Source organism: Acinonyx jubatus, chromosome D3 (assembly GCF_027475565.1).
Source record: "Acinonyx jubatus isolate Ajub_Pintada_27869175 chromosome D3, VMU_Ajub_asm_v1.0, whole genome shotgun sequence".
Lineage (NCBI taxonomy): Eukaryota > Metazoa > Chordata > Mammalia > Carnivora > Felidae > Acinonyx > Acinonyx jubatus.
The window spans coordinates 17,938,103-17,952,453 of NC_069392.1; the positions used below are offsets into that span (position 1 = coordinate 17,938,103).

The 14,351-nt window shown below is 50.9% G+C and overlaps 1 protein-coding gene across 11 annotated transcripts in view; it reads left to right on the top strand.

Moving 5' to 3' along the window:
- ACACB (acetyl-CoA carboxylase beta) overlaps positions 1-14,351 on the top strand; it is a 122,081-nt gene that overhangs the window by 65,068 nt on the left and 42,662 nt on the right. For 10 of the 11 annotated variants that reach the window (XR_008291748.1, XR_008291747.1, XM_053206199.1 and 7 more), the window contains 8 exons: positions 973-1,118; positions 2,286-2,436; positions 4,421-4,555; positions 5,874-6,020; positions 7,320-7,508; positions 9,395-9,495; positions 11,904-11,992; positions 12,072-12,196. Coding sequence is in view for 9 of the 11 variants with exons in the window: in XM_053206199.1 (XP_053062174.1) it covers positions 973-1,118; positions 2,286-2,436; positions 4,421-4,555; positions 5,874-6,020; positions 7,320-7,508; positions 9,395-9,495; positions 11,904-11,992; positions 12,072-12,196 (1,083 nt within the window). In the remaining 2 variants the exon portion in view is untranslated. Of the gene's footprint in view, positions 1-972; positions 1,119-2,285; positions 2,437-4,420; positions 4,556-5,873; positions 6,633-7,319; positions 7,509-9,394; positions 9,496-11,903; positions 11,993-12,071; positions 12,197-14,351 lie in introns of those variants that run through there. The other variant, XM_053206202.1, reaches the window with a different exon arrangement.

Consider the following 14,351-nt stretch of genomic DNA (forward strand, 5'->3'; position numbering starts at 1 on the left):
CATGGGGCAAATACTGTTTTACTGCTTTGATATTATTACGGCATAATGTTTTCCCCTGTTGGTAACAAGGTTTCTTACATCAGGTTGTTGTCTCTAATGCTGTCCAGTAGAACTTTCCGTAGGAAGGCAAATGTTCTGTATCTGTGCTGTCCAGTATGGGGCCACCTGTATCTACTGAGTGCCGAGGAACTAAATTTTCCTTTTTTTTTAAGTGAAATTAATTTACATGTAAATAGCCAGCCTAGCCAGGGGCGGCCATGTTGGACAGTGCTGGTCTAGAGTATTCCATTGCAAGGTCGTTAGATGGCTAGTTTCTCAGTCTTCCTGTTGCCATGAATAGTGTTGCAATAGACATTCCTATACTTCTTAATACCTTTTGTGTCCACATGAATATTTTACGGGTCAAGGGCTCTTTAGGGTGTTTCGTGCTCTGAGAGAGAGCACTCACGTCGAACCGAGGGCTAGTATGTCCGGTTGAAGTACAGAGCTGAGGTCAGGGCCTGGCCACCTGTGCCTTTCTCGAGTATCCCAAATGTCCGGTGTGCCCCCGGGCAGAGCCGGGTCTGAGGAGGACAGAGTCCTGGTCACTGCTGGAGTCTCCAGGACTGCCTCGCTCCCGGCGAGACCCCCACCGCATCTCTTTGCTACTCAGGGTGGCCCTGCTTGGGGGCTGATGCTTGAAGACAGGAATCAGAAGGGCAAGCGATTGGTGGGGATGTGGCCAGGCTGGAACTCCGCCTGTAGCCAGTGGCCATCAGGCCACCCAGGGGACAAGTGTGGCACACTGACACAGGCCCTCTGCAGCTCCAGCAGCGGCTCCCTGGGGGCGAATGAGGGCCGAGACTGGAGAGATTGTAAACGTCCACCATGGCACTCCCACCGTGGACGCTAGCCCTTGCTCGTGGCGCCCTGGCACCCAGGGACAAGCGGGCCTCCTGAATTCGGGCAGGGACACTGAGCCTGTCCCTACAGGTGGCCCGGCAATCTCTGACCATGTTCGTCCTCATCATGAACGGCTGTCACATCGAGATCGACGCCCACCGGCTGAATGACGGCGGGTTACTGCTATCCTACAATGGCAACAGCTATACCACCTACATGAAAGAAGAGGTTGACAGGTACATGGCGGGGTACACAGAGCCGCGGGTTGAAAATACAAAGCCAGCTGTGTGCAGCCCAAGAGTCTTCGATAAAGTACTGTTTCCAGTAAATTCTGGGGCCCGTGGAGAGGTTAATCTCTTGGCTGGAAATCCACCAACTGGCAGACATTTGGGGGGAGGCTCCCAGGACGCCCGTTTCTAGTGACATAGTGGGGTTCAGAGCCGGATGGGATGCGACTCCCAGCTCCGTGGCCTGCGAGGCGTGCGACGGTGTGTCAGCTGCCCCTTGTCTGAGCTGCGGTGCCCACCCCAGGCTGAGCGCAGGCTTGGAGGAGAAGCAGCCGTCCAGTTAGGGCAACGGCTCCTCGTACGAGGCACGGAGCTAGGTGCTGGGATGAGACCATGGTCACGACCCATGGAGCCTGTTGGCGGATGTGACACATTAAACAAGCAGAAGTGGCAGGAAAGGTCTCTGTGCACGTGAGTGGGTGAAATACAGCAAGGAGACCCAGGAAGCACGTAGCAGGGGGGGCATCGCGAGATAGACCCAAAGACCCTCCTATTCCGATGCAGCTGACCACACTGAGCTCATACAGTGAAATGCGGACCAGCCCTGACGAGCAGGCAGTACAGACCCCCTCTCCTGCTCCCGCCGAGGGGAGTCAGGCCCAGTGCCTGCGAAAGCTCCGCTTAGAGAGTTGTCTCCCTTCCCAACCTTCGAAGTTTTGGAAGAAGGCAGACTGGATTCGCCCCAGCCAGAGCACTATTTTATTACCTCTTTTTCAGCCATGTTCTGTCTGCCAGGAATGTTCAAGGTTATTATAGGCTCCCCCTGGGGGCATCCTCTCCCCAGTTCGGTTATAAGGCGAAGACTTACCATTGGTAACTATGTATTGAATAATATTGATTGCGTTCTCTGTGCCTGTTAGAATTCTATCAGTAAAAGGGACTTGTTTTCAGCCAGAAAAGGGTCACGCCTTTTGCTCACCCGCTTCATTCCCAGTTGTCTCTGCCGTAACCGTCAAAGGCTAGCATTTGGGAAAGTTGGAATCCAACAGACCACGTGCAGGGTCATGCTCATGGCTGCCTCTAGGGAGGGGGAGATACCGTCCAAAGCCTGACTTGGGCATGCGGGGTGGATGGTCCTCCCCATCTACCCGCCTGCCCGCCCGTTCTCCCTCCCAGTTACCGTGTTACCATTGGCAACAAGACCTGTGTGTTTGAGAAGGAGAACGATCCCACGGTCCTGAGGTCCCCTTCGGCCGGGAAGCTAATACAGTACACGGTGGAGGACGGGGGCCACGTCGAGGCTGGGAGCAGCTACGCGGAGATGGAGGTGAGCACAGAGCCCGCCCCTGGGGTGAGGCTGCAGCCGGGTCTCCCCTCCCCCCACTCCCCAAGGGAGGACCATCCGCCATCATCCAGTCTACACCTCTCCCCTGGGCTGCCACCTGCTGACCTCCTCAGAGAGCCCGTATGTGGGGTTCGGCCCAAATTCTCTGCAGTGTTCAAAGGGCAAACCTCCAAAATGTACACTCTGCAGGAACGCGTGAGAACTGATTTTTTTTTTTTTAAGCTTATTTTTACTTATTTTGAGAGGATAGGAGAACAAGTGAGAGAGGGACAGAGAAGAAAGGGAGAGAGAGAATCCCAAGCAGGTTCCACGCTGCCAGCACCGAGCCTGATGTGGGGCTCAAACTCACGAACTGTGAGCTCATGACCTGAGCTGAAGTCCAGAGTCAGACGTCTAACTGACTATGCCACCCAGGTGCCCCAAGAACTGATTAATAATAATGACGGTGATGACTTAACAAGCCGTAAGCCAACACTTGTAAAGTGCTTGCCTGTGGCAGGTGCTACTGTGGGCATTTTACGTGTCTTTAATTACCTTGTGTAATCTTTCTGGCAACAGTCGTAGGAGATGGGCACAGAGAGGATTCCCACATGACACATGAAGAAACGGGCCCAGGCAGGCCGAGGAACTCACTCAGGGTCACACGGAGCTAGCTAGGGTTCACACCTGGCCTCCATGCCACGCTGCCACGGTAAATAATACGATGATGGCAGTGAAAATGCGGCAGCTGTAGGAGGTGGTCCTTGCTGACCTCCCGCCATGTGCCAGGCTCCTCTTCTTGAATAATCCTGGTTACTCAAGAGGCCTGGGAGGCATGGCTGTCTTCCATTTTATGGTTGAGGAGAGTGAGGCTCAGAGAGGGCAAGGCACCTGGTAGAGGTCACGGAGCGATGGGTGGGGTGCTGGGCTCCAGCCCAGGTCTGCCTCGGGCGCCCAGGCTGTGAGCTGCTGACCTAAAGGGTCACTGTGCCGGCGGCCTGCAGCCCACGCCACGGTGGCAAAACTCGTCGTGTCTGTGTTGGCAGACCGTCAGGCCAGTCAAAGGGGCTGGTGACTGTGCTGGGAGCCCTTTCTTCTTGCCACCGAGTGTTCCCCAGAGGGTTTTCTCACTGCCCTTAAGGAAGGAGCCGGTCACTAGGGGCGCCTGGGTGGCTCAGTCGGTTAAGCGTCCGACTTCAGCTCGGGTCACGTTCTCGCGGTCCGTGAGTTCGAGCCCCGCGTCGGGCTCTGGGCTGACGGCTCAGAGCCTGGGGCCTGTTTCGGATTTTGTGTCTCCCTCTCTCTCTGCCCCTCCCCCGTTCATGCTCTGTCTCTCTGTCTCAAAAATAAATAAAACGTTAAAAAAAAAAAAAAAGAAAGGAGCTGGTCATGTTTTCGGAATATGTCTGTTAATCCCCCCCCACATAAAAATGATTTAACTGTATTTCTAAGAGAGAGGCTTTACATCACAAATAAAGATCAGTTTCTGGGGCACCCGGGTGGCTCAGTCGATTAAGCGTCCAACTCTTGATTTTGGCTCAGGTCATGATCTCACAGTTGGTGGGTTTGAGCCCCGCATCGGGTTTTGCGCTGGCAGTGTGGAGCCTGCTTGGGATTCCCTCTCTCTCTCTCTCTCTCTCTCTCTCTCTCTCAAAAGTAAATAGATAAACTTAAAAAAAAAAAAAAAAGAAATTAAAAAAAAAAGCAGTTTCCATGCCTGCAAAATGGGTACAATAAACACCTGCCTTCCCAGCTGCCTTTGCAGACGGAGATAATTCATGAACAGCACCGAGCCTAGCACACAGCAGGCTTCTGGCAAACACCAGTTCCCTCCATCCTTTACACATGAACTCTGCTCAGGGAGTCGTTCTATTTAAATGACCAAGGACCTGCTCCAGAAAACCGGTTCTGGGGGACTCTAGCTGTCACACACGCACACACAGCCAGTCCTGGCGGGCTCATCTCGTCTCTTCCTTCTGCAAAACAGGTGATGAAGATGATCATGACCCTGAACGTGCAGGAAAGTGGCCGGGTGAAGTACATCAAGCGCGCGGGGGCCGTGCTGGAAGCAGGCTGTGTGGTGGCCAAGCTGGAGCTCGATGACCCTTCCAAAGTGCGCCCGGTATGTTGCACCCCGGCACAGCCGCCCTGGCTGGCGCTGCCCGGTGAGGGAGCCGAGCTGGCTTAAGACTCCTGACTCTTGTCCCGCCCCTGTGGGCCCCCGGCAGCGGCATGACGGGCACAGAAGCCTGCCTGCCTCTGCTCCTAGCCCTCCCATCAGCTCCGCATCTGGCTCGGGGTCAAACTCAGGTTCTTCCTACAAGACCCCAACTGAGTTGTGCCCCACTGGCTTTTTCTCCCCCCCCACTGTCTTCTCTGGCTTCACCCACTTTTCTTCTCCCCCTCATTTAATCGAACACGCCAGGATCTTCCACTTAGAACCTGCCCCCTTTGCCCAGAAGAACCTTCCCCCAGATGTTTTCAGTGCTTACCCTCTTACCTCTTGTAGACATTTATTCAAGCGTCATCCCTGAACCCCCACCCCCCGCCCCCCGCAGTGAGGCCTTTCTGGACCACCTTTTAAAAATGTTTAATAGATGTTTTTAGTTTTATAATCACAGAAAATTTTGGCAAGATAGTACAGAGAGTTTCTATATACCTTGCACCCGGTTTTCCTCTTACCGTCTTATATTAGTGTCGCTCAGCTCCGTAAGTGCAGGAAGAGGGACTGCCCTTGGCCCCCGCTGTGGGGGCCCAGCTGGAGAACCAGCCCCAGACTATGCAGAAGAAACCCTCTGGTTAATCTCAAAAGACAAGAGGAGCCCACAGGGGTGGGGCAGCGGAAGGGGCAGGAAGCTGAGGGTTCCAGGCCAGCAGAACAGCGCGTCCCAAACCTCCTGGGCCCCAGGGCTGCACGAAGTAGGCATTCAGTGGACATTTGTAGACTGAATGACTAAATGAATGGGCGTGTGAGGTCAGGGTGAACCCTTGGGGGGAGCTTTTTGTTTTTTGGTTCTCCAAGGCTAAATGTTTGTGATTTACAAACAGCTGGGACATTGGCATGAGAGTTTCGTTCAGTTTTCATCGGCTAGGTGTTTATGTCTGGGATTGGATAAAGACTGAAAATAAATAGGGAAAATAGATAGTCGTGATTAGAAAACAAAGTGAAACAAAAGAACCTAATCTCCTCCAGAATCACCGGGGGCACCTGACAACACGGCATTTGCGATGGGGGAGATCTGGGAAGCCGGCATCCGGGTGTGAATGTAGCAATTGTGACTTTCCAGTACGATGTCTTCTGGGTTTTTTCGTTGTTTTTCCCCTCAGGCTTCATCCTAATTATATTGCGTATTGGTAGATCTGCCTCACCCCTCGTTTTTATCTTGTCTCCCTCAGGAGGCAGGTGTCCTTGACCTCTGGTTCTTGCTGTGTCTCATCAGGCCGAGCCATTCACAGGAGAGCTCCCTTCCCAGCAAACTCTGCCCATCATCGGAGAGAAACTACACCAGGTTTTCCACAACGTCCTGGAAAACCTGACCAACGTCATGAATGGCTACTGCCTGCCAGAGCCTATTTTTAGCACAAAGGTAGGTCATCTGCGAAGGATAGGTATGTAGTCTGCACGCGTGTGCAGGTCTGTGAAGAGCCACGAGGGTTTAAACCATCAGATCCGAGGTCTTTACTGAAGCAGGGAATGGAAAAACGGCTAGTCCTCCGTTTTTACAAAGGACCTCTTCTCAGGAACTTCCTCACTTCGATTGTAAACACGGGTGTACGTTTCTCTTTGCTTCCATACTGTTGCGAAAGCTGTATTGCTTTTTTGTGGTTCAGTTCGTTGCATCCCGGAGAGTGTTCAAGCTGTGCGTGAGGAAAGGAGTCCACGTGGGTCCCCTTCTTAGAGAGCAAGGAAGGCGCTTTGGTCAGAGACACGCTCTGTTCGTTGTTCATCGTTCCAGGGGCCCGTTGGCCTACTTACTCTGTAGAGAAATGAGTTTTCACACTTGCAGGCTTCTGCGCAAGACCCACGATGCTAAATTCATCATCACTGGTAATAACATCGTGCGTCACCTTCTATCTCTTAGTGGTGGTGACTGTGCGGTGGTATTTATGGCCAGTATGATATTATTTCCACCTTACAGGTAAGGAAACTGGGACGCAGAGAGGCTAAGAAACTTGTCCCGTTTCATCGGTGAAAAAGATCGGGTCTTCAGGGTCTGTGCTCTTAACTCCCGTGCTGTGTTGTCTAATCGTGATCGCCATGACGGCCACACTTCTTTAGCCTTTGCACTTGCCAGCGTGTGCGTTCTTTCAGTTTTAAACCGCCCAACCCCTGTGGTGGCAGCACTCTTATCCTTCTCACTCAGAGACTGTCAACATTTCGGCTGCTGGGACCCCTGGAAGCAGCCTCGTGTCGCTGTTAAGCATCTCGGGAGCTTGATGGCCCCAGTTTGCTTCTCACTAGCTGGGTGACTTTGGATAACTCAGTCAGCCTCTCTGTTTCAGGTTTCTCAACTATAAAATGGGAATAATGATTATCCCTACTTTGTAGGGTTATTTCTGAGGATCGGGTAGGAAGGTACAAATAAAAGTTTTAGCGCGGTGCCTGGCACTGAGCAAGCGTCCTCGGATGTGAGCTCTTCGTGTGGCCTGGTGTAATATCCTCACGCCAGGCTGGCGGCTGCATGGAGAGGGGAGTGCAGGGAAACTGAGTATTCCCCTTGTGGTCAGGGGGCCGTTCCGCTCGGGACTGTTCTAGAGGCTGCTGCGTCTAGCTCTTGGGCTCCTCGAGTACAGGACCTGGGTGGTGCATGTCGGGTGCCTCGTGGAGGGTGGTGTTGCCCAAGGACCCGCAGGGCCTCACGCCGACGCCGTGGTCCCCGCTTCAGCTGAAGGAGTGGGTGCAGAAACTCATGACGACCCTGCGGCACCCGTCCCTGCCGCTGCTGGAGCTGCAGGAGATCATGACCAGCGTGTCGGGCCGCATCCCCGCCCCCGTGGAGAAGTCGGTCCGCAGGGTGATGGCTCAGTATGCCAGCAACATCACCTCGGTGCTGTGCCAGTTCCCCAGCCAGCAGGTACGTGCCCCCCACCCGGCCCCACCAGGGGACCCCCGGGTGCCACTCGGTCACCAACTCAACTCCCGGTCACCGTGGTCTCTGATCGAGCACGCATGGTGTTGGGGGCTGAGAGTTTCCTTTTGAGCCCTTCTCTGCAGGACCCCACCATTGTCTCCAAAGCAACAACTGTTTAGATGAACACAGGGGGCCTCACTCTATAGAACTCAGATTCAGAATAGGAGTGAGCGGTTGCTACAAATTCAGAGAGCATTTTCCACACCCGACCTGGCTGAAAGAGAGGCAGTTGTGGGTTTTTCTTGCAAGACGGTAGCTTTGACTTTCCTCTGGTGTCTGTAAGGTGATCATCTTGGGACTAGATGTGTATATGATATTTGTACGTAATGGAAAGCCTTCCAGGGTCGTATAAAATATCTCTAATAATACTATGTTGGCCTGATTTTTTTTTTTTTTTTTTTTTTGCTTTTATCAAGCATTTTAAAGGCAATTTGCTTTTGGAAGAACCTGCCCGTGTCTCGTTAGAAGGGATTCATACCGTCACTGTTCCCCCACCCACATGTTCGTGATTTGGGGTAGGGGTCAGCCACTCCAGAGGTTGGAATAGATCCCACCAAAAGGGATCTAATATGGATTTTATACTGGAACAGGCTGAGTGAAAGACACCAAAGATCACCTGTTGCATGATTCCATAGAAAAGGCAAATCCCTGGAGACAGAAAGTGGATTAGGGGTTGCCAGGGGCTGGGGGAGGGGGATCCAGACATTTTTAAATGCTTATCGGGTTGCTTTCTGGGATGATGAAAATGCTCTCAAATTAGATAGTGGCAGATGGTTGCACAACTTTGAATGGACTGAGAAATGCTGAATTAGGTGCATACTTTCAAGGCGGGGGAGAGAGGCGCCCGGTGGCTCATTCGGTTAAGCGTCCGACTTCGGCTCAGGTCACGATCTTGTGGTTCGTGAGTTTGAGCCCCACGCCGAGCTCTGTGCTGACAGCTCAGAGCCTGGAGCCTGCTTTGGATTCTGTGTCTCCCTCTCTCTCTCTGCCCCTCCCCTGCTCGTGCTCTGTCTCTCAAAAATAAATAAATGTTAAAAAAATAAAAAGAAAATGAATGGGAGACATACCGTGGTATGTGAATGATATCTCGACTGAAAGATAACCAAAACACAACTCTAAAGAACCCCAGTTGAGAAAAGTATGCATTTGGACCTTTTAGGAATTTGTGGTTAGTGTAGATTTTTTCATTAAAAACAATTTTTGTTGCCAAAAGCAGTATGCTAATACCCATAAATCTAGTTATAAAAACAAGACCCCCCCCCCCCAGCACCTTCATTTTCCCTGGGGTTGAAAATTCCCTTCCCTTTTCCCAGACCACTCATATTTGTGGAGAAGAATAATACACGTGTCTTTACGGGATTGTTGTCATTTCTAAGCTCTTGAATTCCTCCAGCCATGTGTTGAGAGGGACAAACAGCTGGTGGCCAGAGAGAGCTTTGGAGCTGAAATTTTTGATTTTTAAAAATGTTTTTTAATGTTTATTCACTTTTGAGACAGAGAGGGAGGGAGGGAGGGAGGGAGGGAGGGTGAGCAGGGGAGGGACAGAGAGAGAGAGGGAGACACCGAATCCAAAGCAGGCTCCAGGCTCCGAGCTGTCAGCACAGAGCCCGACATGGGGCTCGAACCCACGAACCGTGAGATCATGACCTGAGCTGAAGTCGGACGCTCAACTGACTGAGCCACGCAGGTGACCCAAGAAATTTTCGATTTTTGAATGAGCCTTGAATGGGTCCTCCATGGAATCCCACGGTGGGTCCTTCTGGTGACTTCTGGAGGTGACTGGATCGTATGGTGATGAGTGGTCAGACCTATCCTGTCTGCCCTTCTAGATAGCCACTATCCTGGACTGCCACGCGGCCACCCTGCAGCGGAAGGCTGACCGGGAGGTGTTCTTCATGAACACCCAGAGCATCGTGCAGCTAGTCCAGAGGTGAGTCCCGGGCCCCCCATGGGGTGTGGTTGTCACCACATGAACGTGGCACTCTGGGGCTCTCTGAAGCTAAGACCCAGCCCATGGGGTTACCTATTCCTAACCCTAGAAACTCCAAGCAAGACCCTTTTCTCCTGTGATCTCAGTTCACCAAGTTGTAAAATAGGACTTAAGACCCTTCACGCACAGTAAGTCATCCTGAGTTACAAGTGGATTAAGTTTTGTAAAGGGCTGATGACACATGGTGCATACTTAGGATAGCTTTGACTGTATACAGACAGTGGGAATACAGTGGTTTTGTTGGCTTTATAAAGGGCTATACGGATTATTGTTGTCGTTTTGAAATCATTGCAGAGGAGAGATGATGAAGATTTTTTCGGCTATGTTTTGTTTTGAGTGTTTATTTATTTTTGAGAGAGAGAGAGAGAGAGAGAGCACGCACGAGCAGGGGAGGGGCAGAGAGAGAGGGAGACACAGAATCCGAAGCAGGCTCCAGGCTCCGAGCTGTCAGCACAGAGCCCGATACGGGGCTCGAACTCACAAACCGTGAGAACATGACGTGAGCTGAAGTCAGATGCTTAACTGACTGAGCCACACAGGTGCCCCAAGAATTTGTATTTTGAGGAGCTATTGAGCAGCAAGAACTATTCTAATGACAGGAAGAGTGGCCATGTTGTGTGAAAACTGTGTCGCAGGAAAGCTTTGCATGTAAGGACAGAATCCAAACATTTTTAAACCGGAGGAGATTAAGTCTGTGCCCATTTACCACCTGCTGGAAACCACTGGAGGCACAGAGAGGTAGGACCCTGGGAGGCTGCCCCTCTCTTCAGGGAGCTCTTCGGCTCATGGGGACTCGGACTGCTCATAGAGGATCGACCCGACAAAGGGTATCTTTGGATCCCCCACAAGAAGAGAGTTTCACAGCCAAGCACTAGGAGGGGAGACCCTCCCCCAGAACACTTTGACCACTAACTTTAAACCCACCCTTTCGCTTCAGAGAAACACCTAGAAGAAAATGAACAAATGTTAAGTTAGCTAAATTCCCTAGCAGGTTTTTCTGTGTTTTATAAAAATAAATAGCAAAGCTCTTTTTTTTTTTTTTAATTTAATTTATTTATTTAGGTAATCTCTACACCCAACATGGGGCTCACAACCCCGAGATCCAGAGTCATATGCTGTACCAGCTGAGTCAGCCAGGCACCCCTCAAAGCTCTGTTATATATATATATGTATATATATATATATATATATATATATATATATACGTATATATATATATATTTTTTAATTACATTTGATTAAAAAAAAAGGAAGGAAGAGAAAGAAAGAAAGAAAGAAAGAAAGAAAGAAAGAAAGAAAGAAAGAAAGAAAGAAAAAGAAAAGAAAGGAAAATGGGGCCCCTGGGTGGCTCAGTCGGTTCAGTTCAGGTCATGATCTCATGGGTCTTGAGTTCAAGCCCCGTGTCGGGCTTTGTGCTGACAGCTTGGAGCCTGAGCCTGCTTTGGATTCTGTGTCTCCACCTCTCTCTCTCTCTCTCTCTCTGCCCCTCCCCGCTGGCACTCTCTCTCTCTCTCAAAAATAAACATCCAAAAAAAAAATCACATTTGAATAAGTGCATGTTTTGGGTTCTTTCTTTTGTTGTCATTTAAGTGACCCTGGGGTTAAACAGGTCTCAACGCCCTTAAAACTCAGTGTTGCATCTCTTAAGGAATTCTGTTCCCTATGTGCAGAAATGATTTAGAAGAGAAAATGTTTTAGGGAACATCCAGGTTAAAATTTGGTTTTTAAAAGAGAAGTGAGGGGTGCCTGGATGTCTCATTTGTTTCAAGTGTCTAACCCTTGATCTTGGCTCAGGTCATGATCTCATGGTTTATAGGTTTGAGCCCTGTGTTGGGCTCTGTGCAGAGTCTGCTTGGGATTCTCTCTCTCTCCTCTCTCTCCCCCTTTCCTGCTCTCTTTCTCTCAAAAATAAACAGACATTTTAAAAAATAATAAAAGGGAAGTGAAATTTACATAAGGATCTATCGATCAATGTCTCTCAAGTTTCATTTACTTATTTTTCAAGCTGCCTTTATGCCTTTGGTGGTCAGTCATTTTGGTTGTCAACTGTGCATGCAAGGCTGACCCTGTCCCTTCTCTCTGGGGATGGGCAGGTGCCATCCAAAGGCTCAGGCTTGGACTCTGGCTTGGGGTCAGAACTTGGGCAAGTCACTGCTGTCTTTGGCCTGCAGAGTCAGTGCGAATGAGCCGACTCCCACGTCCCTCCCCGGCTTGAGGACTGGGGAGTGCAGCCTCCAGATACTTTATTACCGTTTTCCCCTTTTGGAAGTCCTAAAAGCCCCGGCTGTAGACCCAGGCACTCTAGGAAGTAGGGCTGACGGCTCAAGCAGCCTCCCCTGCCTCCCCAGGTACCGCAGCGGGACCCGCGGCTACATGAAGGCAGTGGTGTTGGATCTCCTGAGAAGATATTTACGCGTGGAACACCATTTCCAACAAGGCAAGTGTCGCCGCCAGCGCTGGTGACAAGCCCACAGGGTGGGAGGGCCCTGAGCCTCACCCCTGTTGTCTCCCTCTAGCTCACTACGACAAGTGTGTGATCAACCTCAGGGAGCAGCTGAAGCCAAACATGTCCCAGGTGCTGGACTGCATCTTTTCCCACGCGCAGGTGGCCAAGAAGAACCAGCTGGTGATCATGTTGATCGTAAGCAGGACGGGGCACCCTGTACCCACAGTGGGAGTAGCTCGGGGTCCACAGACATTCTGGAAAGGGCCGGGGTAGAAATATTTTAGCTTTTGCTGGCCGTGCAGCCTCTGTCCTGACCTTGTGCAACGTCAAGGCCTGCAAATGGACACGGCTGTGTCCCAATAAGACTTTGTTTATAAACCACGCGGCGCGGGTGGGATGCAGCCACCCCTGGGTGCAATCGCGACTGACACTCACAGAGCGCCTCCTATGTGCCGGGCACTCCTCACGTGCTTTTCAAAAACCGGCTCGCTGACTTGAGCAAGCCCGGAAGGTGCGTGCTGTGCTCACTCCCGCTCTGGCAGAGCACAAGGAGGTGAAGTCACTTTGCCAAGGGCACACAGCTGCTAAATGCAGAGCTGGGATTGGAACCCAGAGCCTGCCCCCCGCCCCCCGAAGTCATGAGTTATTAGGGGCTATTGGATTCTGAGTCTGGTAGGACTTTGGGTTTGCCTTCTTGGAGAAGCACGGAATTTCTTCGTTCTTATTTCTCTTCCTACCAGATGGTAATTAGCATCCTTTATAGTTTGCGGTCTCTTCCCTTGATATGGTCTCTGACCCGACTCACTTGGAAAATGCAGGGTCAGCAGATACTAGGAGATCTGGACTTGGTTTTAGCAAGAAGGCGCCGACAGATTTTTTTTTTCTTTTTTGTAAAGACAGTAAATGTTTTGGTCTTAAGAACCATGCAGCCCGTGTTGCAACAGTTCAGTTCTGCTGTTGTAGCGTGAAAGAAGCCATGGTCAGTATATAAGTGAATGTATAAACTTTATTTGTGGGGCACCTGGGTAGCGCAGTCCATTAAGCGTCTGACTTCGGCTCAGGTCATGATCTCACCGTTTGTGGGGTCGAGCTCCACATCGGGTTCTGTGCTGACAGCTCAGAGCCTGGAGCCTGCTTCGGATTCTGTGTCTCCCTCTCTCTATTTGCCCCTCCCCTGCTCACGCTGTCTCTCTCTCTCTCTCTCTCTCTCTCTCTCTGTTTCTCTCTCTCTCAAAAATAAATAACCGTTAAAACAAATTTTTAAAAACCCACTTTATTTGCAAAAATGGGCGGTGGGCCAAATTTGGGCCTGGGCTTATAGGATAGTTAACACCCTAGCGAGATGGTTTCAGAAATACTGATATTTTTGTAAAGAATCATTTTGAAATCTCCTAGTGCGGCATGAGGATCTCTTAATCCTAGCTGCACATGAGAACCTCCTGGGGTAGGTGTAGGGGGACTTTTAAAAAATACAGACACCCTGGCCTCACCCCTGGTCAGTTAAATCCGGCTTTCTGGGGATGTGGCCCAAGCATCAGTACTTTCTGAAAGCTTTCCCCAGTGCGAAACTTCTCGTGGGCTGCGTATTATATAATATCAGTTTAATGTTTAATTTCTTGGATGTTTCAATGGTTCTTTCGTTAGCTAGGAGATCTTTTTTCTCAAGGAGGTACGTTTTTTTTTTTTTAACGTTTATTTATTTTGCAGGGAGGAGGGCAGAGAGAGAAGGAGAGAGAGAATCCCAAGCAGGGTCTGCATTATCAGGAGAGCCTGATGCAGGGCTCACACTCATGAACTGTGAGATCGTGACCTGAGCTGTAGTCCGATGCCCACCTGACTGAGCCACCCAGGCGCCCCACAAGGAGGTGTATTCTTACCGGGAGGGATCATGGGGTCTGTAACTGACTTTCACAAACGAAAGCGTGTGTGTGCACACACGTGTATGCATGCTAGAGAAAAAGCAGGTGTGGCCATACGGTGTGCTCAAAGTTGAGCAGCCGGGGGAACTGGATCATCATTATCGGGGTTTTCCATATACCGATCCTCATTTCTTGTGTAGTTTTGGCAATTCTTCCAAATTATGTTTGGAGGGAGAGCTTCCCAGTGTGCGGCCCATAAGTACAGGATTGGGAACTTAGGCCCGAAGGTCTGCCTGTCACGTGTTACCATCTCCTCGCCATTCGGAAGCCAGGGGTGAAAGCTCTGCATTATTCCGCTGTTTGCTACTCTCTGTGCACATACTGACTCTCTTCTGGGCATGAAAGAGCAAGGGGCGCCTGGGTGGCGCAGTCGGTTAAGCGTCCGACTTCAGCCAGGTCACGATCTCGCGGTCCGTGAGTTCGAGCCCCGC